The sequence below is a fragment of the Salmo salar genome, chromosome ssa09 (genome assembly GCF_905237065.1).
Source record: "Salmo salar chromosome ssa09, Ssal_v3.1, whole genome shotgun sequence".
Classification (NCBI taxonomy): Eukaryota; Metazoa; Chordata; class Actinopteri; order Salmoniformes; family Salmonidae; genus Salmo; species Salmo salar.
In genome coordinates this window covers 26,747,972-26,771,914 of record NC_059450.1, presented here as the reverse complement: position 1 = coordinate 26,771,914, position 23,943 = coordinate 26,747,972, and the positions used below count along the sequence as shown (strand labels likewise).

The following is a 23,943-nucleotide window of genomic DNA, read 5'->3' as shown; positions in this document are numbered from 1 at the left end:
CATTAGCCTTCCACATCTAGCTACATATTGAAGTTCCATACTCTCAGGCCAGGGGCACAACAATGTATGAGTTAATGGTTGGATCAGAATCGCCGTTATAATCATTGGCAAGTATGGAGAATTAAGTAAAACCACAAGTCCAAATCCCTATCTCCATCCATGGCTAATTTAGAAAAGGGGCAATTTTAGCTAGCTAGCCACCGGAGGACAACAACACAACGAGATGCAACAATTCAAGTCTTTCTTCTAATTACATATGATCTCAATGGGATTTGATAGGAATGACTGAAAAATCCAAGCTGGTTTACATTGACATTTTTTTGGGTGCGCCAGGACAATTCACTGTTGAGCGGATTGGCAATTTTTTAAATACCTTTTTAAATTCTATGTGATGACGTATAATCAATGTGGAAAACTAATTGGATTTGCAAAAAGTAATCAACGTAAGGGAATTAAGTGTTTTTTCACCCAACCTTTAACCTAAATCAAATGTCATGCTGGCCTTTTTTGTTGATTTCACGTTGAATTCACTTTCGTTGACAACTCAACCAAATGTAAATCAAAAATAGACGTTGAACTGATGTCTGTGCCCAGTGGGAAGGTGGGAAGTGTCACTGATGATTTCTCTAATGAAGCCTGCAGTACCCGTGTTGAACAGATATTCCGGGGTATTTTGGTAAACACTTCAATACTTAACATTCTTTTTTTAACCATACATTCCACCAAGCATCTGTTCGATTTTCCAAATTTTTGTACAACTTTATTTTGACTTGCATGTCATCAAAGCCTTTAGGATTTCAAAATTCCAATTACTGATCAGTGCAAGTGATCTCAAGGGGAAAATCTATTCCTCTTTAGCTCCACCATGGGAAAATGTTTTATCAAAATAAGGCTTTATTGCTAGAACTATAGCTTCAACTGTACATACATGTGAACAAAAGACATTAAACAGTGACTATTCAATCCACATCGCGGAAATTCAGATTTACAGCATGATTGAAATTTAAAGTCAATGTTCCCGCTTTAGCGGAGACTACATTAACGGTAAATGCTGCATATGTCGGCTCAATCGGAAATTACCTTAATATTTATATTACAGAATCTGTTATGCTTCGACTTTAGAGATTTTATAGAGCCCTTAATACTTCAGCATTCCTTGTAAAAGCAAATTGATGATGTTTATTAAAGCGTGTTTTTGGCTGAAGCAGATAGGCCCGAAGAGGCAGGGACCTCTCTTTGTTCTATCAGAGGCGAGGAGGAGGGGTGAAACATGAATTTCAGCATAGTGCCCCTCCGGAAGAGCTCAACCAATCCAAAATCCATCCCTCTTCATTTTCTTTGTGTTTACTTCTACGTTCATGAGTTTACATGCCAATTCCATTAAGGATTAAAATGGTTTCTGCAATCCCTCCTCAACTTCTCACCGCCCCCCTCTGTCCCTCCTTTTAACCCCTCCCGCCACTTACAGGCTTTGAGATCCATGGGCTGAGTTAAGGGATTACTGGCCAAACTCGCTGCTGCACAGACCATTACCGAGAAACGAGAGGCAGCTGGGTTGTAGAATGTTCCAGTGAGAAGTCTGGGACCTATAGTGAAAGCTATATTTGATCAATGGCCATGGCGCGTGTCTGCACTAATGAATACTTCACTGAGTGTCTGAAAGAAATAAGAGAAAACGAAGGGTGTTATATGACACCAGGCTGGGGGTTTGCAATCCAAGGTCCCCTTTGAGCTGCTATTGAATCAAAGGTGAGCGGCTCCAAGCAGGATTTAGTGACTTAGTGAAATCATCCACTCTCTCACCAAATGCACCGGCACAGGACTGTTGACCTTCTCAATTGCCCAGTGACAGATGTCACCTGAGGATTCAGCTCAGCATGCTCACAAAAAAAAGACGAATGCTACTGCTATAACATAACAACACCCACCGTAGCACGCGCTCCAGCAGGTATATCTCACTGGTCACCATAACAACACCCACCGTAGCACGCGCTCCAGCAGGTATATCTCACTGGTCACCATAACAACACCCACCCGTAGCACACGCTCCAGCAGGTATATCTCACTGGTCACCATAACAACACCCACCGTAACACACGCTCCAGCAGGTATATCTCACTGGTCACCATAACAACACCCAGCCGTAGCACACGCTCCAGCAGGTATATCTCACTGGTCACCATAACAACACCCACCCGTAGCACGCGCTCCAGCAGGTATATCTCACTGGTCACCATAACAACACCCACCCGTAGCACGCGCTCCAGCAGGTATATCTCACTGGTCACCATAACAACACCCACCGTAGCACGCGCTCCAGCAGGTATATCTCACTGGTCACCATAACAACACCCACCGTAGCACACGCTCCAGCAGGTATATCTCACTGGTCACCATAACAACACCCACCCGTAGCACACGCTCCAGCAGGTATATCTCACTGGTCACCATAACAACACCCACCGTAGCACACGCTCCAGCAGGTATATCTCACTGGTCACCATAACAACACCCACCGTAACACACGCTCCAGCAGGTATATCTCACTGGTCACCATAACAACACCCACCCGTAGCACACGCTCCAGCAGGTATATCTCACTGGTCACCATAACAACACCCACCGTAGCACACGCTCCAGCAGGTATATCTCACTGGTCACCATAACAACACCCAGCCGTAGCACACGCTCCAGCAGGTATATCTCACTGGTCACCATAACAACACCCACCGTAGCACGCGCTCCAGCAGGTATATCTCACTGGTCACCATAACAACACCCACCCATAGCACGCGCTCCAGCAGGTATATCTCACTGGTCATCCCCAAAGCCAACACCTGCTTTGGCCGCCTTTCCTTCCAGTTCTCTGCTGCCAATGACTGGAACGAATTGCAAAAATTGCTGAAGTTGGAGACATATATCTCCCTCACTAACTTTAAGCATCAGCTATCTGAGCAGCTCACCAATTGCTGCAGCTGTATACAGCCCATCTGTAAATAGCCCATCTCATCCCCTACCTCATCCCCATATTGTTTTTATTTACATTTTTTGCTCTTTTGCACACCAGTATTTCTACTTGCACATCATCATATGCACATCTATCCCTCCAGTGTTAATTTGCTAAATTGTAATGACTTCGCTACTATGGCCTATTTATTGCCTTACCTCCTTACTCCATTTGCACACACTCTAAATAGATTTTTCTTTTGTTATTGACTGTAGTTTTGTTTATCCCATGTGTAACTCTGTGTTGTTGTTTTTTGTCGCACTGCTTTGCTTTATCTTGGCCAGGTCACAGTTGTAAATGAGAACTTGTCTCAACTGGCCTTCCTGGTTAAATAAAGGTGAAATAAAAAAAAATATTTAAAAAATAAGCAAAAAGTAAAATATATCAGTTTGGGAGAATAAATTGACATGGCCCTCTCTCTGACTGTGGGACGGGTGGTGGTGGTGCAGCCAGTGCCTGTAGTGCTAAACCACCCAGGGTTGGTAATCTCAGAGGGATCTGAGGGAGCTAAGTGGGGCTAAGCCTGGTCAACGCCTGGGAGTGGACCTCCATTAGAGACCCAAAGCCAGGTGCCCTCAGCCACAGCCCTACCAGGCCTGCACCGTATCCCATGCCAGCAAAGCTCTCATCCAGAGTGGGAGGCTTGAGTATCTCCACTGGCCCCCGAGGGTCTTCTGAAGTCCCCTGTGGACCCAGAACAACTACTCCCTCTACTTCCCTCTACTCTCCCTTCCAACTGAGGTAATGGGCTTATTATCTTTTCTTTTGTCTCCCCCTTTCCATGCATATTTGTCTGCATTTCATCAGCTGTCTGTCCATGTTATTGTGTAATACACTTGATTGACTCATCAAGCTGAAATGTTTTGGAGATGGGATTGATCCCAAACAGGCCAAATGTTCTGGAAGAGCCAGTGGATAAGGAGGAAATCATTCACAAATATCTGAGGGAGTCTGGCAGAAACCACGGACAGCAAGAAGAAGATATTTAATAGCAACCCTCAAGAGAGAAATGCTTTTTATTTGTTAGGATTACTGGTATTGCTGACCACTCTGTTGCAGCCAGTTGAATTGGTTCCAGAGGAGCCCTTCACTCTATATGTCCATTTCTGCGTGCCAATGTGAGACCAGTACCCGAGATGCTCTCACAGCCAAAATGTTCTCCCTCCCAAATCTTCCATCTCCAGCCATCACCCTGTGGCCTACGATAGACCCTCCCAACATCTCCTTGCTCACTCTGCTGATGTCTTCATTGGCTGGGCTGCTTGCCACGGCTAGTGTGGAGGGAAAGGACCGTGAGTGTGTCGCACTCTGATGACACGGGCTGGCTGTGTGTACAGCTGCTGTGGGATAAAGAGTTCAAGAGCTGAGCTGCTACCTCCAGACCTGATGGATGTGGGGGTCCGGTCCTCCAGTAGCCTTTCTACTTCACACTATGTGTTGTCTATTGGTATGGTTACTTACCACAAGTTATTTTACCCTAATCTTTTAAAAGCCCTATCCTACTCTTCGTATTCTATGTTCTATTTGTGAACGTCAGTTTATTAAACTGTTAAAAAACAACATTAAAACATAGACACCTTCAAATATGTTGTTGCAAAATACACATTCCTGCTTATGCCAGGCTGAATATATTGCAGAAGACTCGTATCCTACAGGTGTATCACCAACAGCTGTACAGTAATAGATGTACAATAACAATATTTTTACACAGTCAACTATTGGTGGCCGTTAAATAAAAACAGCTGGCGATCAACAGATGTCTCAGTCTATAAAAACCCCAGAGACAGAGCATTTAGTAATGTCACGTGATAAGAGTCAGTCACAGTCACAGATCTGTGTAGCCTGTATCCAGCCAGTGGCTTTGTCATGCAGAAGAAATGCATTAGAAGGTGATGTACTGTATATTAGGCCGTCGGCGTCACAAAGAATGCCCCCAAAACACAGATGCTCCACCGTTTAGCTGCAGCTTTTGCATAACCACTATGCATGGAGATTTATGTCTGAGGCAAGACAGTCATTAACTAACTTAACTAACAGCCATTAACTAGCTTTCCATACAAAGTCAGAAGACACTCTGGATGCCTATGAGGCACATATAATTTCATAACTAGGCAAAAGTCAACGCCAAGAAAACAGGAACCACTGGATGGACTAATGTAGTCATAAAGTGGAACCGAAAGCAAATACAGCGTGAGAAACAACGGCGGCCATTTGCTTTAGGTTCCCCTGCCAACCTCCAACGCTTCCTGTTTAGACCACTGTTCAGTCTCAGCCTAATCCCCTCAATAGGAGTGCATTTCTCAGGACACTTACGTGACCCTGGCCAGAGAGATCCAGAGCAGATTTAAGGCTTCATTGTTGCCAATTTCTCTGCACTGCAGTCTTTAAAAAATGTGTCTTAAAGACTTAACTGGTCCTGAAAGGCCAAGGGGTAAAGTGAAGCAGAAATGCTTGTTTAACTATTAGTAGGGATTTTTCAACTGTGGAGTGTATAGTGTGGGGTACATTATTTTTGTACTATCACTCTATCATCTTACAAGCTTTCATTAATGTAGTCTGATGGTTGCTTGATATGTCAAATATTTCAGAAGTAGATTTAGAGAGGAATATTCAGGTAAATATTCAGGTGAAAATATAGTAAGACACTTCCTATTCCACTGTCCATGGCATGCACATATGTCACACCACATGGTACTGTAGTCCTATATACTGTATTCATTTTAACCAGAGACCGCTGAAAAAGAAAAGCTGAAATCTTCCTTGAACCCCAGAGGATCGTTTCCATAGGAACACAATAAACAGAGAGGGTGAGGAATGGGAACAGAGAGTTTATCCATTGTCAATAAAAGGCATTGATGAGGGGATATTAATGTTTAATGGAGGCGTAATTATGTCGTTATTAGCTATGTGATGGATTTAATGTGGGACTGAGGCATATGCATGCAGCTCTGCGCTCATCAGGTCAAAAATTCAGATTGGCATATTTATGTGGTGACCTTAAAATGCAGATGCACGCAGTCAAAACAAAAGAACACGCGCGCGCTCTATGACAGAACGGACAAAAAGTTTGGCTTTAAAATAAATTGATTCTTAAGAATTAGTTGCAGGGTAGCAATGTAGTATTACATATTTTAGACAAATTACATTTTGACTTAGAAATATGGAAGTGTCAAATATCTAAAATAACATGTAATATTTCAATAATGTACAGAATAATATTATAAAGTTTAAATGTATTTATAGGCCCAAATTGCGCACAACGTGTGTCTCTTCTTTTAAGTCGAGAGAGAGGGGAGGGGTTTATCTAAGGTGTTTGAGACAGCGGGATGGGGTTGGAGAGGGGTGGGAGGAAGCAGGAAGACTAAATAGGGCGGACACATAAAAACGGCAAGGGGCAATAGATGCTTGATCAGTTGGAGAGTCCGCCTGTTCGCGCAGTGTGCCGCCCCCATGAACTTCTGGAAATGGGAACCCCGCTGCAAACCTACGCTGCTTCAAACCGCCTCCGTCTCCGGCCATCGTCTCTCTCGCCTCTTGTTTTTTAGAGGGGTCGTTAAGGAATTAATGATCCGAAGGAACCACCGTACTTCTCCATAAGTTCATTCGGCGTTTTCAGTACATGCTTTACACCTGGACTTCCATTGCATGGGGAGAGCTCGCACTTTCTTTTGTCATATTTACTTTTCTCGAGGATACTACCTGTACCCCTACTAATGGTAAGCGCCGCTCAACTTCATGTCTGTGGCATATTCGAATGCGATTAAATTGACAAAACAATTATAGCCTATTAAATGACGTCAACTCTATACAAGTAGCCTACACGATTAGACTACATAGTTCTTCCGTATCCAGTTTAGCTACATTAGGCAGATATATTCTTCCCATGAAATGTAAATTGTTGAAATTGCATAGGTAATAAATAATATTAGCCTAACGACAGAGTCCCATGTACATGATACTGAACATTAAATGTAGCCCATTGCATTTAATTCGATTACTGTAGCTACTTCATTAAATTATTTTGCCCCCAAGTGAAATAAAGTGATCGCCGACTATCCTAACGCAATTGTTGGACAATTGTGACAGAAAGTGTTTAACATGGAAAAAGTATGAAGATAATTTTCTGCTAAAGAATGTCAACAGTACTTGCTTTGGGAGTTTATAACTGTTGCATGAGTAGACATTTTTTCGGGGGGGGGCACTCGGGTTTTTAGACACCTGCACGCACAGTAACTACTGCGCATATTTCCCATTTGGTAACCGTTTGGAATGGCAACCCTCACTTTTCCATCAAAACATTCATTGCCAGGTTGTTAAAATTTGTCAGATTATGGATTTACTCCTTATAGTCGAAGTTTACATTCATTGAATAGATACCCTGGGACAGAGACTGGTCTCTCATGCGTAAATGTAGCTGTGCATTTTAGATTTCTCAAATGTCAAAGCCTATTTCTTTAAAAATGTTATATAATTTAGATGCCTAATGGTAATTTAAGATTAAATGACTGGAGTTTAGAACGTCATGGAAACACAATTATCTCCAACGTGTTATAAGAACAAATGAGGAAGCACTGTACACTACAAACTGCTACTACAAACAAACAAATGCCTCAAATGCACAAAATATCAAGATCTATGTATCGAATTTAGACATTATTAAAGAAAATCTCATTAATACAATAAAGGGAGAGTAAATATGTATTAATTCTGGCCTCCCGACACATGTACCCTGGGACTGTTCAACCTGCAGCCACTAACACTGGCATATTCGAATTTGTTAAATCATTACATTACTCGTTTGTTTAAATAAATGATTTGATGACTAATGATTCCACCACAATTCCACAGTTTACAGCAAGTTAATTATAAGAGAGGATTTGGGCATGCAGCTGACAGTAAGAGTAAACGTCTCTGTTCTTAATTTTGAGAAGTTGGCCTCCTTGCTAAATGCAAACAGACCCATGCTTACAGCTTAGGGAGAATTTAAAAAAACAGAGCAAAAAGGGGAAAAAAAGCTGAATTTAAAATTGGATCATAAGGGGTTATACATATCAGAACAAACTGCCGGGAGCGCCGAGAGAATAGGCTATTGTGTAAATCAACGTAGAGTACTTGACATTGCCAAACCCAATTGTTTTGTTCGTCTATTTTCGTTCCTTATTATAGGGAGCAAATACAACATGTTGAGAGCAGCATTAATTCATCTAAAGATATATTATTAATGATTTTATAGATAGGGCCTACCCAATTCTTTACAAAGCATTGTAAAACAACGATAACGTTGAATTTCAGTGTTTTAACGACTGAACGTTCATGCTGTATTTTATTTGTCTATTTTTAAACCACATTCAGCAATTAACTACCAACCTGCTTTGGCACAAGCTTCAATAACTTTGATGTCACGTCAAACTGTTGTTTGGCCTTGAAGATATAGCCATTTACTTTTACTATAACTTCAAATGGAAGATCACTAAATCATTTATAATTAACTGATGAGGTTAAAACATAAAACACATTTTTTCCCTTGACATAACAACTAGACAGACAATCAACTGATGATTGATTATGATTAGAAACATCCAATTGTAGTCTCAGAACTGTCTTCAACCACCTTGCTGTTGTTTTTGTACCCTGCTTATTGTCAGAAATAAGTTAAGATATCATGCTTTACTTTTCACCAAGTATACCCATAGAGCATACAAGTTGTATTTTTAAAATTAATACTAAACTTTCACAGTAGACAAAAAAAAGAATGGAATATGAATGCTGCTGGAATACTTCCTCAAAATAAGGAAATACCTGCCTGAGAAGTTTGAGCTAAAACAGTACAATTGGGCCCTGGACTATTGTCTGTTCCCGTGGTAACCTGCTCCCCTCCCACCATCCCTGTCAAATTCCTCAGGAAACACATCTAAAGCACCATGTGCATAGTCTGATCACATTATCTCTGGTTAGAGAGAGGGGGGAGGGAGGAGGAGACAGAGGGAAGAGGGAAGTCAAATACAGGGAGGCCTAGGGAGGAGGAGGACTAGGCCAAACCAGAGGAAGCTAACTGCCAGGCCTAATTGCACCCTGGGCTACAGTACATTCATTGCAAAATATGGCACTGTCTCTTGTTTCGGTTCAAAACTCAGACTGTGGATGTTACGCTTTCTTCCTAACTGTCCCTCTCCTCTACTTTAGGCCTGATCACAGCTGGTGAGCTGAATAACGCTTAATAACCTAATAAAAGGAAGAGTTATGTACATCTGTAATTGTTCAAACATATTGTTATTTATCCTTCTAGACACCCTCCTATACATTGGTTATTACAATATAATAGGAGAACAAGGAAGAAATATGATGAGCATCATTGTATCATTGTTGGTTACATCCCTATATGCTGTAGATGGTTAGTACTGTCATCAACCTACTTGGTGAATCCATCAACTTAATAAGTGGCTCTGTCAGTCATTACTGTAAGAAGTTCTGTAGTCACTGTTTTGTTTTGAGCGGTTTGAATCGCTGTAATCATGGGAGAGGCCCTCTCGGCACAATGAGCGTTTGTTGTCAGGGATGCACACACGTTATCCCCCCACCCCCACCCCATGGGTAATAGAGCTGATCATGTTCAGAACCCTACTGCCCCTTCACCATGGTTCTCACACACACACACACACACGACCTTGTGTCACCACCGAGAACACGAGGTCACACAAAGGTCAACATCTAATTCTGTTACAAAAAGTGAAAAATATCTCCTTGATTGCATGTACAGTGAGCCATGGAGGGAAAAGATAAACACCGAGATATGAACCCAGACACAAACACACAGTTCAATCAAATCAATCAATCAATCAAGTGTATTTATTAAGCCCTTTTTACATCAGCCAGTTCCAGTGGAACACATTCCAGTTCTAGTGGAATGGGCTCAAATGACAAAATATTGAGTTGAAGTGTCTTATCTGTGGTACTGTTGTTTGCCCAGGCCCTATTTCACAAACACTCTTCATTTTATTAGTGTGATTCAGCAATGTGTGTAAAAGCAAGAGATTCATTAGGGCCATGTCCCTCCAGTTGTGATGTCGTAGATCCACAGAATGGGCGTAAACCGTCTACAGGACAGCACGCTGTGTATAGAGGCATTGGATAGCATTGTCTCACTTCTAGAACTGCCTTGCCATGACACTCAAGTGAATTGTATTGCATAACAAATTGTGATTAATAGACTTGTGGTTTTATTCTTGTTGGCATACTGCAGAGGTAAATTTGTGTGTCTGGTCTGGAAAAACAAGGTTCTATTCAATTCAATAGATCTTTATTGTGCCTGAAAGGCAATTATTGTGCAGTGTAAAAAATATAATAAAAAAATACACAAATAAAAACACACACACATAGCAAAATATGCTTTTGACCAGGGTTGAAAGACACACCTACAGGTACAACAAACTCAGATCACACAGGTTTGAGACTACAGTGTATATATATATATATATACTATATATACTATGTACTGTAGCATTAAATATATTGTTAGTAAATATCTGTGCACTATACTGGGCAGGACAGGAGGAGAGCATATAGAGATGCATTAGTACCTGTCTGAGTCCATGGAGGTTGGGCTTAGGCTTATTGACGCCAGTATGGTCAAAGAGCAGAGCAGCAGGCCTGTCATCAGCGGCTCCACAGATCTCAGGACAACAGAGGGAAGGAGGGGAAAAGGAGGGTCGGGGGGGTTACTCTTTAAGATTCTAGAAAAAGTAGTTTGGGCCACCTTTGTTGACAAATGAACCCTGTCATTGGGATGCAGATTGATCCCCTACTAATCAATACAGAGCAATCATGAACCATCTGATAGCTGACCTTAATGAGGAGGGAGGACAAGAGAGGGTCCATCTACACTGTCTGTCTGTTCTGCATGGGCAAGGCAGTGTTTACGTAAAGCCATGCTCTCTACAGTGACTTGGGTCTACTTTTAATTGACAGACGAATTGCTTATAGAGGGATGCTGTGTCATGGTCTCTGAAATATGTCTGCTTGAGTCAAACATTTGTATTTGAAGTAACAAATATTGAATTTGAATATTTGTCACTTAATTGTTACATGAAATGTTTTGGCTGCTTCATTTTCTGTCCTATTTAATGTGTGGTGTCAACAAGGGCATCAACCTTCTGTGAACTCTGAACTGCTCTTTGAATGGTAGTCAGTTTACTTACTCTTGACATACCAGATACACTATTGAGAACATTAACGTAACCTTTCACCCCACTTCAAGTCAAATCAAACTTTATTTGTCACATGTGCCGAATACAACAGGTGTAGAACTTACAGTGAAATGCTGAATACAACAGGTGTAGTAGACCTTACAGTGAAATGCTCACTTACAAGACCTTAACCAACAATGCAGTTGAAACAAAGAGCAGCAGTAAAATAACAATAGCGATGCTGTATACAGGGGGTACCGTACAGAGTCAGTGTGGTTAGTCGAGGTAATTGAGGTAATATATACATATAGGTAGAGTTATTAAAGTGACTATGCATAGATAATAACAGAGTAGAAGCAGTATAAAGGGGGGGGGGCAAATAGTCTGGGTAGCCATTTGATTAGATGATCAAATGTCTATGTGATAAGCCTTAATGAAGAGAGACTGGGTTACACACACACACACACACACACACACACACACACACACACACACACACACACACACACACACACACACACACACTACATTGCGCATTGTCAGGAAGGAGCTTGTAAGTATGCATTTTCAGGGTAAAGTCTACACCTGTTGTATTCGGTACATGTGACAAATAAAAAAATATTTGATTTGGCACACACACTTTAAGTCAAAGCCAGAAGTATTTGCCTCTAAGCTAGACTACAATGACTACAATGTCCTTTTTCTCTACTGTACATTTCAGGAACAGGGTCACTCCAACGCTCTCAAGCAGCCAACCAGCACCACGTAACATTTCCTTGAGGAACGCGACCATTGCCGGCTCCCAACAAACATGGACTGTTTTCCCATGCTTTATTTTCTGTCGGTAAGTGGACCAGGCCAAATCAATTTATGCCATGTGACACCATTTCCACATCTTTCTGCATTTCTCCCTTTTGTTTTCTCAGGAGTTTGTCATATTTTACATTTAAATGACTAGATTAATAAAATGGAAGAGCATCTAGTCTGACTTTTGCAGAGGAATTGTTGGTGAAATGTGTGGCACATGGTCCTTTGTCTTTGATTGGTCGAGGTAGACTGAGGGACTGGGCTCCTTATCGAGTTAAGAATTTGCTTTGACCCCTTGGCTGTTTCTCCTATTTGTCTAATCATAGTGGAGGAGGGAAAGAGAGGAAGAGAGAGAGAGAAGGAGGTAGAGAGAGGAGGGAGAGAGAGAGGGAAGAGGAGGGGTAAAAGGAATGGCCCTCAGATTCCGTTCAAAAAGCTGTGTTCTTCAACCAGCTGTTTACTCTTGGAGGATGTTGCAACAGATAAACTGCATAGGGGGGGATATCTGATCGTAGGCCATTTTACTGTAAACAAGCCAGACAGGACAATTATAACCAATTAGAGAACATTTACAGTGAAAACACTAGTGAAGGGTCCAATAGGGTGGAGGTTATGTTGGAAAAAGAAGGAGATGTAGGAAGGGTAGACAAATGTAGAATGTCACTTAAAACAGAGGTCTCTTTCTTTCTTTTTCCTATCTCTCTCTCTCACTCCCCACTTATCTCTTTTTGCTCTGTTTTTGTCTTCCCAGAGACATCATGATTCCTGGTAATCGAATGCTGATGGTCATTTTATTATGCCAAGTCCTGCTGGGAGAGAGCAACCATGCTAGTCTGATACCTGAGGAAGGGAAGAAGAAAGCACCGGGCCTGCAGAGCCGGACTGCTGGTCAGAGCCATGAACTGCTGCGGGACTTTGAGGCCACGCTGCTACACATGTTTGGACTGCAGAGGCGACCGCGGCCCAGTCGCTCGGCCACTGTGCCACGCTACCTGCTGGACCTCTACCGGCTGCAGTCGGGCGAGGCTGAGGAGGCCGGCACCCACGACACCGCCTTTGAGTACCCCGAGAGGTCGGCTAGCCGCGCCAACACCGTGAGGGGCTTCCACCACGAAGGTAAAGAGAGAGATAGAGAAAAAGAGAGCGTGAGAGAGGGAGGGAGGGAAAGAGGGAGATAGGAGAGTGATGTAAGTAACTGTCTGTACACTCTTAGAAAAAAAGGTGCCATCTAGAACCAAAAAGGGTTCTTTGGCTGGCCCCATAGGAGAACCCTATGAAGAACCCTTTTTGGTTCCAGGTAGGGCTGGGCGATATCTCAAATAAATGATATATTTTTCTCTCGCAATGTTCCAAATGCCTGTATCGCAAGGTTTTTATGTCCCTCACAACAACAGACAAAAGATTACTTCTTCCTCTCTGCCAACAAGCAGTTTCAACTCATTATTTGCATTTGAAGTTTGGTCCAACAGAATCGGTCATATGGGCACCAAAACACATTGAGACGTAATATTACTGTAACAGAGGAGAACTTAAACTTTCTAAAAGGCGATTTATGCTTGATCTGGCACTGCGGTCCGGACGCTCTGTGCGGAGAGTGTGACGCAATTGCGGAGCCTCAGGAGGCTTGCATCGCTGTGCACCTTCCAGATTTTGTAACAATGCAGAGGACTCCATATAGCACGTATAACTCTGCGTTGACATGATTGGTTGATGGTAGGTGGGGGCGGTACGTCCTCTATAAACACAAACTCACTTCCTTGACAACTTCCTTCACACCAGCTCTGCTCCGTGAAGCGCAAGAAGTATGAATGCTTCTGCAGAGGCTGCATAGCAGTAAATGCTGTACGGCCAATGCAGACGACGGAATGACCATAAATCAACTTTTACAATACCTTTTATGTCTCAATGCCCAAAATGTAGAACAGAACAGACCCTACTAAAATGGGAATATCAATGAACATGATTGTGGAAAATTAGTGCTCAGGTTGTGGTGCTCGCGGCATTGCGATACCACGTACCGCTATCAGCATTTGTACAGGCGACGTCAACAAAGTGAACACACTATGTTGTTCAAACAGTTGGAGACGGACAGGAGGGTGTATTCATAACAGTTCAACTGTACTACCTTGTTAGCAAGCAAATAGATCAAAGTTGGCTACTCACTAGCACGTGGGCTTGTGCATGGTTCTGGTTAAATTTGTAACAAAAAGAAAATGTCCATAGACAGACTTGAAAGCCAGATCAGTGATTATTGCAAAAAAGCAGGTTAAACTATTTTGATCAAATAACTAAATTAGTGGGTCTTTATTTTATAACTATGCAAGTCAGTTAAGAACAAATGTTTATTTACAATGACGGCCTACCCCGGCCGACACTGGGCCAATTGTGCGCTGCCCTATGGGACTCCCAATCACGGCCAGATGTGATACAGCCTGGATTTGAACCAGGGACTGTAGTGACACCTCTTGAGATACAGTGCCTTAGACCGCTGTGCCACTCGGGAGGCGTATAATTTAGCCTAGGTATAATTCATTAAATTATTGTAGACTGTTTGAAATGCAGTGTATTGACCTATAATTGTGCAACAAAGCTTATTTAGAGAACTTATGAATCACCCATAAGTTAGAAAAACATTTAGATGAGTTTTAGGCCATATCGCTCAGTCCTAGTTCCAGGTAGAACCCTTTTGGTTCCAGGGGACAGCTGAAGAACCCTTTTGGAACCCTTTTCTGTAAGTGTGTAGCAGTTGTGTAATGCTTTCATGCCTTATCCTCTGGGACCAGGCCTGCTGAATGTGCTCCCATGTGTCTTAGTTGGTAGAGCATGGCGCTTGCAATGCCGCTGTTGTGGATTCCCAGGGCGGATCAGTATAAAAAAAGTATGAAAATATATACACTCACTACTGTAAGTCACTCTGGATGAAATGTCTAAATGTAAACCCAATAAATTAATCAGAGAGAAATGCATGGATTTTGAGTACATGGGGAAATCCAGAGGTGATGTGACCTTCCCTCTGGTAAGTGTGAGAAAAGTGCTTATTTCCTGGAGTGTACAGTACAATGCATGTTTATGACATAAACTGTTCAAAAGTTTGCGGTCACTTAGAAATCTCCTTGTTTTTGGAAGAAAATCACATTTTTTGTCCATTAAAATAACATCAAATTGATCAGAAGTACAATGTAGACATTGTTAATGTTGTAAATGACTATTGTAGCTGGAAACGGCAGATTTTTTTCATGGAATATCTACATAGGCGTACAGAGGCCCATTATCAGCAACCATCCCTCCTGTGTTCCAATGGCACATTGTGTTAGCTAATCCAAGTTTATCATTTTAAAAATGCTAATTGATCATTAGAAAACCCTTTTGCAATTATGTTAGCACAGCTGAAAATGGTTGTTCTGATTAAAGAAGCAATAAAGCTGTCCTTCTTTAGACTAGTTGAGTATCTGGAGCATTCACATTTGTAGGTTCAATTACAGGCTCAAAATGGCCAGAAACAAAGCACTTTCTTCTGAAACTCATCAGTCTGTTCTTGTTTTGAGAAATTAAGGCGATTCCATGTGAGAAATTGCCAAGAAACTGAACATCTCGTACAACGCTGTGTACTACTCCCTTCACAGAACAGCGCAAACTGTCTCTAACCAGAATAGAAAGAGGAGTGGGAGGCCCCGGTGCACAACTGAGCAAGAGGACAAGTATATTAGAGTGTCTAGTTTGAGAAACAGACGCCTCACAAGTCCTCAACTGGCAGATTCATTAAATAGTACCCGCAAAACACCAGTCACAATGTCAACAGTGAAGAGGCGACTCCGGGATGCTGGTCTTCTAGGCAGAGTTCCTCTGTCCAGTGTCTGTTCTTTTGCCCATCTTATTTTTGTCTTTTTATTGGCCAGTTTGAGAAATGTTTTTTTATTTTTTATTTTATTTTTTTTGTTTCTTTTTTCGGGGGGGGATGGATCAGCTTAATATTACGGAAAGAATGTTGCTTCCATCAATGTAATTGTCTGCATCATTTCCAATCCCCCATATATTTTTGGGGTAAATATATATAATCCATACACGCATGCATACATATACACATATATACATACACATACCTATATAGACATACATACTTTGTTAAAGAATATACCTTTATTATTATTATTCCCCGCAAACCCTACCACCGATCCCCCAATTGGTGTAAACTAATAAACACTTTGGCTTTTACCTTCAATTTATTCATCTTATACACATTTTACAGACACAGTCTATTTTACAATAGTTCTTTTTTGTTTGTTTTTAGTCCTTCCTCTATTTCTGATGCCCATCCAGTTTGATTTCTATTTGTAACTGTGCTATATCACAAAGGTTCTGAACCTATATACATTTTACAGACCTCGTATGTTTTACATTGTTTATCTTGTTATTAGTCCCACCCTTCAGCTCCATTCAACCCCTCCCATCTATCTCTCAACATCATCCATTTCGGATTTCTATTTGCCATATATTTTTCAACTGTGCTGTGATGCTTCACAAAACAATTGAACCTTTCTATTCTCATAGCTTCTACAGATTGTAAATTAAAAATAAACATTTTTGCTAAAATAATTATTAAATTATTGATTGATTGACTATGGCTTTTCAAATCACCCAGTATTGCTATCTGCAGCGTTAGTTCTGGGCAAATGTTGCAATTCTTCAGCCATTCCTGGACCTGTGACCAAAAACGAGCTACATATGGACAATACCAAAATAAATGATCTAATGACTCTGCCTCCTCACAGCAAAATCTGCAGAGCTGGGAAGGTTGTATCCCCCATATATATAACATTCTATTAGTTGCAAGAATTTTGTATAGAAATTTAAATTAAAAGATTTGAAGTTTTGAATCTGGCGTTGTTTTGCGTATCAATTCATAAACCATGTGCCATGGAATGGGTACATCGAAAATCTCTTCCCAACTATTTAGCAATTTATATGGCACAGCTGTCAGTTTTTTGGTCCTTAAATGAAATTGGTATATGTTTTTATTTATCACACTTTTCTTTAACCATTTATGTTCTTTAATACAGGGCCGACATACAAGTCCTTACTTTTTTCTCCTTCTACTTGCCTCTTCCATTTTTGTGGTAATGCTGCAATTAATTGGTTGTAATTTTGGGTAGAGCAGACATTTCCATATGTCTGTGTTAGCTGCATGTGTGACATCACTCCACCAGTCCTATTTATAATATCATTCACTAAAATTATACCTTTTTTTTAAATTTCTTCGAAAAATACAGTTTTTCTTTATGAATTACTATATTTGAATTTAACCACAATATTTGTTATATTATTTGTTCTGTCTTTTCAGGTGGATTAAACTGAAATTGCAACCAACTTTCTAAGGCTTGTTTAAAAAATAAGATATTTTGGAGATTATTTCCTTTTCAAACAACCGAAAGTGGGCAGGTGTAATCTGAATAAAGGGAAAAAGGCCCTTCTTGAACATAGGATGAGGCATTCGTACTAATTTACTAGAAAACCAGTTTGGATTTAAGTATAACTTTGGTATGACTGATGCCTTTAGTGAGAGGTCTAATGCTTATATATTCGTTATATAAATAGGCCCTTTTAATTTTACCTGGCTTGCCGTTCCAAATAAAATTGAATATTTTTTGTTCATATCATTTTAAAAAGCAGGTCACTAGGTGTAGGCAAAACCATAAGCGAATAGGTAAACTGTGATATTATTAAAGAGTTAATCAGGGTGATTTTTCCACAAATAGACAGGTATTTTCCTTTCCATGGTAGCAAGATCTTACCTATTTTTACTAACTTTCTATAAAAGATTTATTAGAGTGAGATCATTTCTTTCTTTTGGGATTTGTATACCGAGTATGTCCACATCTCCGTCAGACCATTTAATTGGTAAACTACATGGTAATGTAAAATTTTCATTTTTTTAGTGATCCAATACGTAATATTTTTTACATTTTAGTCATTTAGCAGACGCTCTTATCCAGAGCGACTTACAGTAGTGAATGCATACATTTCATTTCTAAACATTTTTTATTTTATTTATTTTATTTATTTTCTGTGCTGGCCCCCCGTGGGAATCAAACCCACAACCCTGGCGTTGCAAACACCATGCTCTACCAACATCCCAGAGTCGCCTCTTCACTGTTGATGTTGAGACTGGCTTTTTATTTAAAAAACAAGGACATTTCTTAGTGACCTCAAACCTTTGAATGGTAGTGAATGCCCCATTACAAAATCCATGAGCCAAAGTCAAGCTAATTGGCCAACCAGCACCTGAAACAGCAATGGTTTGGAATGAAGCACTCACTGCCTTCCCTAAAATAAAACATTTTCTGGACATCAACAGTCCATCCCCATTTGTTAATATTCCAATGGTGATGGCAGCAACACATATGTCTCCCACCCCCTACTTCGTTAGCCTGGGTGTGGACCCATAAGCCCAACAATCCCTGTCTCACTGAAACAAATTAAAATCCAACATTTCCTACACCACTTAAACATGAATATAAGACATCCCCCTCCCACCTTCAACATCAATTATGAAATCTAAGGATGTGGTCACAAAATGGTGGCCAAAGAAGTGGCAAGAATTCAGTCAGACAAATTCCCCTCCTGAAAGAATCTGCAGTCCAACAAAGCCTACAACGTGTTTGGTTAGCAGCTCAAGGAAAAGCATACCTTCATATTATTGAGTTACACTTCTCACCCCACCCAGCACAAGGGCTTAAAAAAGCCTTTGGCCAGCAGTAGTGTGCCTCTCTCTCATGTCTCCAGTTTAAATGGAGCTTGGGACCTTTTACAGGGACCTTCCTCAACATGCAATTATCTTTAATGCTACTCTGCAGCCTTCTAAATAAAGTCCCTCCTGCCAACAATGTGGGCACTGGGAGCAGAGCAGACTCAACCAGAAGCACTGTGGAAAGTTGGAATATAGACTAACTCTGGGGTGATAGAGAAACAGCAATATGCAGGAGAATATGCAAGGTAGCCTGTTGGGTCTTTCTGTATGGTGTTATGTTGGCGGATCAGAGGTTCCATAGTGGTCCTTATCCAAGGTTTGTGTAAGAGAGACACCTTAGCATGGGTGTATACAACTATACAAGTGTTTCATGGCGAGCCAGTCAGAAACAAATTCTGTAAAAGGATTCATGTACAACTGAGATCAACAGAGGTAAACCTGTAGGCTAAGTATGTGCAGTAAGAACATTTGTATAACATATGTGGCTAAAGTATGTGCTCTAAAACAGAGATGTGTATTGTGTAATCCAGAGATCATACACAGTGTGACAGTAGTGTATTATAGTGGAGGGAGTGCTGAAGAAAAACATGTCTGCCCTCGGGGGAGGAGGGATGAGTCAGCCTTAATGGGGCCTGTCTAACACACTGTCTAAGACGGCACAGCACCGCACCAAGGCCGCTCAGGAAGAAGGAGGCTCAGCCGCCTGTCTATGATGCGATGTGTGTGTTTAACTATGCTAATAACATGCTTGGAGCATTTTGTTGAGCTGGATAAATAAGATCAAACTAGGTTCTCTGTTTTCATGTAAAATTCCATTATATAACAATTCAAATGAGTTACTTTTTCAGGATCACTACAAGGTAATAAGATACTTAGTCAAGGCACCAAGTTCAAGTTGACAACGACAGAGCTAAGGAAGGGAAACTATGTGAAAAGAGAACTGTGTTGGTTTCAAGCAGGGAGAAACTGTACAGGGAAAAATGCAAGGCGTCAAAGACAACTCTTGAGGTTAAAGATGCAATTACCCACTAAATCCTCCAGGAATTCAAGCTATGGGAAATACTGTGTTTTCCAGGCCTCCACTTAGTCTTAGCCCTGGATTAAATCAAATCGAGCGTTAACCAGCTTTGGCCGACATCCGCATAGCAGATGTTTTGGCGGTGTTGGAGGTGTAACTGTGGTATGAGCTGACATATTGGTGAACGGCTGCTCTTGTGTGTCACAAACCACTCCCTTCCTTATTATCCCTACAGAGTTAGAAATTCTAAACGGCGCTAGAAAGTGTAGGCTATATCAATGTTAGAAATAATCACTCTGAAATGTCAAACCATTCATGTTAGGCTAATGCATGTTTTCATGTTCATTTGGATAGGTGAATTTATGAGACTTATCAGTCTAATTAGAGGTTTGAACTTGTAACGTGGCTGCATGAACTTCTTACGCAGCTGCATGGGATTTGTGCGGTGGGGTTTCGTTGCATTTAATGGCAGTGTCCGCAATAAGGTAAAGTAACGACCTTGTGGATTTGACAGCTCTAATGCAGTTCCACCTCGGACACCACCAAAACAACACTATGCAGATGTCCATCTGATTGAATCTAGAACTTAGCTCTCTTGCTGCTCCTCCACCAAAGGATTGTCTGTGGGAATCCATAATGATTATTCCTGATGAAAATGACAAATGTCCCTAGTTAACAAACTGTAGAGCCAATCAAAAACACAGAAGGTTTGAATAATGACAACCACCTGGATAAGATTAAAGCCTGAGTGTGAAATAACAGGGCCGGATTGAGCAGGAAAATAGTAGACACAACATTCCTTTCCCAACAATGGTGGTCTTGCCAGAAATCTGCAGACTGTGCATAGAATAGTTACCCTCCACTATGTTTATATGGTAGCTGCGGTACGTTAATCACCACCCTCTAAGTAATGCATGTTTCAGCAAAGTGCTCAGAGAAAGGCATTGTGGGAAGTCCTGGATGATCCTTATGGATAGATAAAGAAGTATGGACGATGTACACTCAGTCCCCGGAGGCTATCCCAAGTGAACGTGGACATTCTTGTGTGTCAATTAAGGCATGTTAGACTGCAGAGGTATGTGTTTTTGTACAGTAAGACTGCTGTCTTCCAAAACATAACTGCAGGCCATGTAAAACAGTGTGGTTGCAATCATGAAGATCGACACAAAGGGTACTGTTAAACAACCGACGGTGTAATAGTTTTGGAGGGAACTAATTAATAGTAATATGAGGGAAGTGAACGGAACTCAGAGGCAAAGATAAAATATGAAAATACTCAGTGATAAACTCTTAAATCAAATCTATACAGTCTGTCATTAGTCAAGATTGCAGCCCATACAGACTCCCTTGGTAAAAGTGCTGACATTGACTGTGTCCTGTTGTCTTTCTCAGAGCACATGGAGCCGGTTCATCCGGGCGAGTCTCAGACGAAGAACGGAGAGGCCATCCCACTGCGCTTCCTCTTCAATCTCAGCAACATCCCAGAGGACGAGCTGCTCTCGTCGGCCGAGCTGCGTCTGTTCCGGCAGCAGATCGACGAGGCCATTACGGAAAGCGAGGGGGACAAGGATCAGCTCCACCGGATAAACGTGTACGAGGTGCTGAAGCCCCCGCGGGCCGGGCAGCTAATCACGCGGCTTTTGGACACACGGCTGGTGCACCATAACGCCTCGCGCTGGGAGAGCTTTGACGTGAGCCCCGCCGTGCTGCGCTGGACACGGGAGCGCCTGCCCAACTACGGGCTGGCCGTGGAGGTCCAGCACCTCAACCAGACACCACGCCACCAGGGCCGCCACCTGCGCATCAGCCGCTCGCTGCACCAGGAGCCCGGGGAGGACTGGGAGCAGCTACGCCCCCTGCTGGTCACCTTCGGCCATGACGGCAAGGGCCACCCGTTGACGCGTCGGACCAAGCGCAGCCCAAAGCAGCGGGGGCGTAAGCGCAACCGCAACTGTCGCCGTCATGCTCTCTACGTGGACTTCAGCGATGTAGGCTGGAATGACTGGATAGTGGCGCCCCCAGGGTACCAGGCATACTACTGCCATGGGGAATGTCCCTTCCCCCTGGCAGACCACCTGAACTCTACCAACCACGCCATTGTTCAGACGTTGGTGAACTCGGTGAACACCAACATTCCCAAGGCCTGCTGCGTGCCCACGGAGCTCAGTGCCATCTCCATGCTCTACCTGGACGAACACGACAAGGTGGTCCTAAAAAACTACCAGGAAATGGTTGTGGAAGGGTGTGGCTGCCGCTAACACTGACTATGGGCAACTTGAGGCAGGCCGCACGGACGCTAAGAAAAATCTTAAGGCCCCACCTTACTCCCAAAAATCTTCACTTGGACCCTTATTTATAACTTTTCTGTTGAGACGTATGTTCGTCATTTTTATTTTCTCTTGACAATATGATCATATATTTTGACAATATATATATATATATATATATATATATATATATATATATTTATATCTACATATAAAAAACAAGTGAGTCCTTATTTTAAACATAAATAAAAAGCTGTACAACTTTTCATAATGTATATTAGATTGTATAAGGGTTTTTTAAAAGAGAAAATAGTTTTAAAAAAATCTAAAAAGTAAAGTTTATTTACTGGTAATATTTATTGCTTTGATATTATACACATACAAAAAAATAAAAACAAATTGCCTTCCAATATTACATTGTAGCAGATCACAAGAAACACCAATTGTGTACTTAAATTAGAGCACTGTGTGAAATTATCACTTAACTGATTTGTTATGAATCAGTTGAAGTATGATAAATGTACATTGATTTTAATTAACCTTTATACATTTATCTTTAAACCAGTTATTTTATTAGATAGGTCCCTTGAGTTGGAATCAGTTTTATATTCTTTTGAAAAAAAAATCTGATAACATGGGTTGTGAAAAATGAAACGTTGAGAGAAAAAATGACTGTTTTATATGAATTTGGATTGAACACATTTGCATCTGATACTTAGCCCGATGGCTATTTGAAAATGTACTCAAGTAATTGTTACAATTCATGATAACAGAGGAATATTTCTGATACTCTGTTGCTTTCAAATAAAATAATGTTCGGTTTCATATCTGGCATCATCCAGCTTAGAGTGATTCACACTTGAGTAAAGGGCTTACACTATATACAGTGCCTTCGGAAAGTATTCAGACCCTTTGACTTTCCACATTTTATTACTTTACAGCCTTATTCTAAAATGGATTTAAAAAAAGAAATAATCCTCAGCAATCTACACACAATACCCCAGAAAGACAAAGCGAAAACGGGTTTAGACATTTTGGCAAATTTATTAAAAATAAAAAAACAGAAATAGCTTATTTACATAAGTATTCAGACCCTTAACTATGAGACTCAAAATTGAGCTCAGGTGCATCCTGTTTCCATTGATCAGCCTTGAGATGTTTCTACAACTTGATTGGAGTCCACCTGTGGTAAATTCAATTGACTGGACATGATTTGGAAAGGCAAACACCTGTCTATATAAGGTCCCACAGTTGGCAGTGCATGTCAGAGCAAAAACTAAGCCGTGAGGTCGAAGGAATTGTCCATATGTGACCCCGAGACAGAATTGTGTCGAGGCACAGATCTGGGGAAGAGTACCAAAACATGTCTGCAGCATTGAAGGTTTGGAACCACCAAGACTCTTCCTAGAGCTGGCTTCCCTGCCAAACTGAGCAGTCAGGGGAGAAGGTCCTTGGCCAGGGAGGTGACCAAGAACCCGATGGTCACTCTGACAGAGCTCTAGACTTCCTCTGTGGAGATGGGGGAACCTTCCAGAAGGACAACCATCTCTGTAGCACTCCACCAATCAGGCCTTTATGGTAGAGTGGCCAGACGGAAGCTACTCCTCAGTAAAAGGCACATGACAGCCCACTTGGAGTTTGCCAAAAGGCACCTAAAGACTCTACAAGATTCTCTGGTTTGATGAAACCAACATTTAACTCTTTGGCCTGAATGCCAAGCTTCACGTCTGGAGGAAACCAGGCATCATCCCTACGGTGAAGCATGGTAGTGATAGCAAAAATGTATATAAATTAGCAAAAATGTCTAAAAAACTGTTTTTGCTTTGTCATTATGGGTTTTTGTGTGTCGATTGTTGAGAAGGAAAAAAACTATTTAATCTATTTTAGAATAAGGCTGTAACGTAACAAAATGTGGA

At 41.4% G+C, this 23,943-nt stretch overlaps 1 protein-coding gene across 1 annotated transcript; it reads left to right on the top strand.

Moving 5' to 3' along the window:
• The first annotated feature begins 6,391 nt into the window (after positions 1-6,391).
• LOC106611121 (bone morphogenetic protein 4) lies at positions 6,392-22,852 on the top strand. The gene is made up of 4 exons (XM_014210996.2): positions 6,392-6,723; positions 11,912-12,034; positions 12,749-13,113; positions 21,153-22,852. The coding sequence occupies exons 3-4, from the start codon at positions 12,756-12,758 to the stop codon at positions 22,016-22,018; spliced, it is 1,224 nt and encodes a 407-aa protein (XP_014066471.1). The 5' UTR covers positions 6,392-6,723; positions 11,912-12,034; positions 12,749-12,755; the 3' UTR covers positions 22,019-22,852.
• Positions 22,853-23,943: the final 1,091 nt, after the last annotated feature.